We start from the raw sequence: 3,587 nt of genomic DNA, 5'->3' as shown, positions 1-3,587 counted from the left end.
AGGGATACATATATATGTCGTAATCCTTATAGTTGCAAAATTGCTTGCTGTTGGGATGTTACCTAAGGAATGTCTTGAGACATTCAGTAGTTTGGCATATCTTCATTTCCACACTCACCCTTGATGATTTTAAGGGGAGGGATCTGATACGATATATCACTGCTGCAAATTAGAGAATGTTAATATTCTGAGGTTCCCGATATGATTAATTACTCCATAGTTATTTTTATTTCACTTCAGTCCAATTAGTTATATTATTTACATTTTAGCTTGTAAATTCTTTTTAATCAGTTTTAGTCCCTTCACTACCTATATGCTATTTAACTTGTAAATTATGAATGAAATTATCCTTTACTTTTTACCCTAATTTCTCTTTCTTTTTTTTTTTAGCTTAGTTTAGTCGTAGCTAGTTTTTTCTTCCTTTGAATTTCAGTTTTCGTATCATATAGGGAGAAAACAAAAAAAGAAAAAGAAGAGGTCAATTTCCAAAATCTATAAAGTGGGACACCACTCCAGAAACTTGCTATAAATATCCTTTACCTTTCTTTAAGATCTCAAATCTCAGCTTCTCCTTTTTCCCAATTTCAATTCTCCACCCTCTCTACCATTCCAACACACTCACTTTTGCTCCATTTCGCCGTTTCTGTTAAAAGCAATACCGTTTTTTGTTGTTGTGATCGGTCCTTTTTTAATTCTTTTCTGACCGGTACTGGAAAAACACAATAATGGTCGACGTAGACCGAAGGATGACGGGACTGAATCCGGCTCACTTAGCCGGCCTCCGTCGTCTCTCCGCCAGAGCCGCGGCTGCAGCACCCTCTACACCGGTTCCTCCCCGTAATAGTCTCCTTTCTTTCTCCTCCCTTGCTGATAAAGTCATCTCTCACCTCAAGACCTCCGGTATTCAAGTCCAGGCTGGGTTATCTGACGTGGAGTTCGCCAGAGCTGAAGCTGAGTTCGGGTTTGCTTTCCCACCAGACCTAAAAGCGGTTCTCTCCGCCGGTTTACCCATCGGACCCGGTTTTCCTGATTGGCGCTCTACTGGTCCGGCCCGGTTCCAGCTTCGTGCTTCTATTGATCTACCTATCGCTGCTATCTCTTTCCATATAGCTCGTAATGCTCTGTGGTCCAAATCTTGGGGTCCTAGGCCATGTGACCCTGAAAAAGCTATCAAGATTGCTCGAAATGCGCTCAAAAGAGCTCCACTTTTAATACCCGTTTTCAACCATTGTTACATTCCTTGTAATCCTTCTTTAGCTGGAAACCCTATTTTCTACGTGGACGAGAATCGGATTTTCTGCTGCGGGTTTGATTTATCAGATTTCTTTGATCGTGAATCATCTTTGTTCCACCAAAGTTCAGATCCTCAGATTCTCTCTAAACAACGCTCTCTTAGCGAAAAATCAGCTGGTTCATCGTCCAATTTTTCACGAAGGAGTCTCGATACGTTCTCCGGTGGTCGGACGCCGCGTTGGGTGGAGTTCTGGAGTGACGCCGCCGTAGATCGGAGGCGTAGGAACTCGAATTCGTCGTCTTCATGTTCGTCCTCGCCAGAACGGTATTTCGAAATGCCAAAGTCTGAAATGCCGAAATGGGTCGATGATTACGTGGATAAAATCGGGTCGGTTTTGAGAGAAGGCGGGTGGGATGAATCGGACGTAAAGGAGATGGTACAAGTTTCAGCCTCTGGATTCTTCGAAGGGGAAATGATATTGTTGGATAATCAAGCAGTTTTGGATGCTCTCTTGGTGAAAGCGGATCGGTTTTCGGATTCGCTCCGTAAAGCCGGGTGGAGCTCCGAAGAAGTTTCTTACGCACTTGGATTTGATTTTCGACCGGAGAAAAAGGAGAAGAAACCGGCTAAGAAGCTGTCACCGGAGTTAGCGGAAAGAATCGGGAAATTGGCTGAGTCGGTAACTCGTTCGCGGTCATTATCATAGAATCGTTTTACAGGCTACCGGCAAACATCGAGATTCCTTTTTTTTTTCATGTTCTTTTTTAGATTTTGGTAACCTCGGGTTTGGTATATGCCTCTTTTTGGGCACAATTGATATTCAGATGGAAAAAGGTAGCCAAATGAAAAAGAAAAAAAAAACCAAATACGCGGTTGATGTATTATTAAAAGTACAAAGAAATTCAAAGGTGGAAAAGATACAAGAAAGTGTATTAGTTCTTCACTTACTTTTTTCCATATATTGGAATATAAAACTTGTTGGTAAAAATGTTAATGTTAGACAGCTGCAAATATGTTAATGAATGTTTTCGTTTTGTTAAACTTAAGTAATAATGCTGCATGTATAGTGCTAAGGTTGCACAGGTTTCGAAAGGAGGAGTGCACGTGTGTCCCTTTCTGAGGAAAAAGAGACGTTGCTTTTGGGGTCCCTCACGAAAACTTAGCTTATATCAACTCAAAATCAATGGCCTAAGCTATAGGTTCGAGTTTTTTTGTATAGGGGTGGGACAGTTTCATTGCTTTCGAGGTAAGCGATGGCCACGGCGTCGTTTCTATAATTGTCAGTGGCTCATCAGTGTAATAAATGGTGATCCTCGTGCTGTTTGGCAAATTGTGCGGATATTTGATTTAAAAATTTGTTTGTTTGGCAGGAAGATTCAGTAAGAAATTTCTGTTAGTTTCCTCCTTCCACCAAAACCCTTTTCCGGGGTGCACAAAAGCTTATTTTTATGTGGAATTAAATATATATGTAAACATAGAATTTAAATTAGTGAACGTACATTTATTCGAAAACTTCCATTATTACACGGGAGTAGCAAATGAAAGGGAGGGACTATTCTTTTGAGGCACTGTCTTTGAGTAGAGACACTGAGAAAGGATAGCGATAGCAATGTGAATTGGGGGGTAGCATATATTTGTGCCTTGGAACTTGGGATGGTAAAGAGAAATTTCTTCTCTTTGTTTTACTTCCTTCGGTCCAAAATAAGTGATTTTTTAGATGTTTTCACACAGATTAAGAAATCTACCTTTTAGCATTAATTAATAATGGAATTGACCATATTAACCTTTACTATCTCACATAAATACTCCTAACACATATTCCAACACTATTTACTCCAAGGACAATATAGGAAAAAAATAATTAATTCATTCTTGAAATCTGGAAAAATCACTTATTTTGGACCACAAAAAAAAGGTCAAAAAATCACTTATTTTGGACCGGAGGGAGTAATATTTTAAAGGCAGAGGAAGGCAGACACATAAACCTTCTCATCGTTTGGCTTTTAAGAGACACAACAACGAGGTGCTGCTTTGCTTTTGAAACTTCAATTGTTCCTGCTCTATCTCTCTCTCTCTCAATTCCTTTTCTTTCCCTTTTTTTTCTATTGCTTTTGTTTTTGTTTGGTCTCTTCATTCCTTTCCTGCCCTAAAATTTTCCAAATATTAGAGTTGGAGGGTCTCTTTGTTCCCACAGTTGGGAATTAGCACTAGGGATTTGTCTTTCGAAAAGAGTGTTTAGTACTAAAATTAAATCAATCTCGTTCACATTTTGTCTTTCTTTTCCATAGCTCATTGTACATGTCAGTGCGATGGGATTTTGTCGAGAGATTGCTTGCTTGGTTTTCACGGACAG

General features: G+C 39.7%; 1 protein-coding gene across 1 annotated transcript; it reads left to right on the top strand.

Annotated features, from left to right (window-relative positions):
- The first annotated feature begins 523 nt into the window (after positions 1–523).
- On the top strand, positions 524–2,095 carry LOC109236755. The gene has a single exon (XM_019402971.1). The coding sequence runs from the start codon at positions 726–728 to the stop codon at positions 1,938–1,940; it is 1,215 nt and encodes a 404-aa protein (XP_019258516.1). The 5' UTR covers positions 524–725; the 3' UTR covers positions 1,941–2,095.
- The last annotated feature ends 1,492 nt before the right edge of the window (positions 2,096–3,587 follow it).

Source organism: Nicotiana attenuata, unplaced genomic scaffold, assembly GCF_001879085.1.
Source record: "Nicotiana attenuata strain UT unplaced genomic scaffold, NIATTr2, whole genome shotgun sequence".
In the NCBI taxonomy this organism is placed as follows: domain Eukaryota; kingdom Viridiplantae; phylum Streptophyta; class Magnoliopsida; order Solanales; family Solanaceae; genus Nicotiana; species Nicotiana attenuata.
Note: the sequence above shows the minus strand (reverse complement) of the source record. Positions and strands in the feature narration are given on the sequence as shown.

Bases quoted from the DNA above. Each gene is read 5' to 3' on its own strand.
- LOC109236755 (XM_019402971.1), top strand. From the start codon at position 726: ATGGTCGACGTAGACCGAAGGATGACGGGACTGAATCCGGCTCACTTA.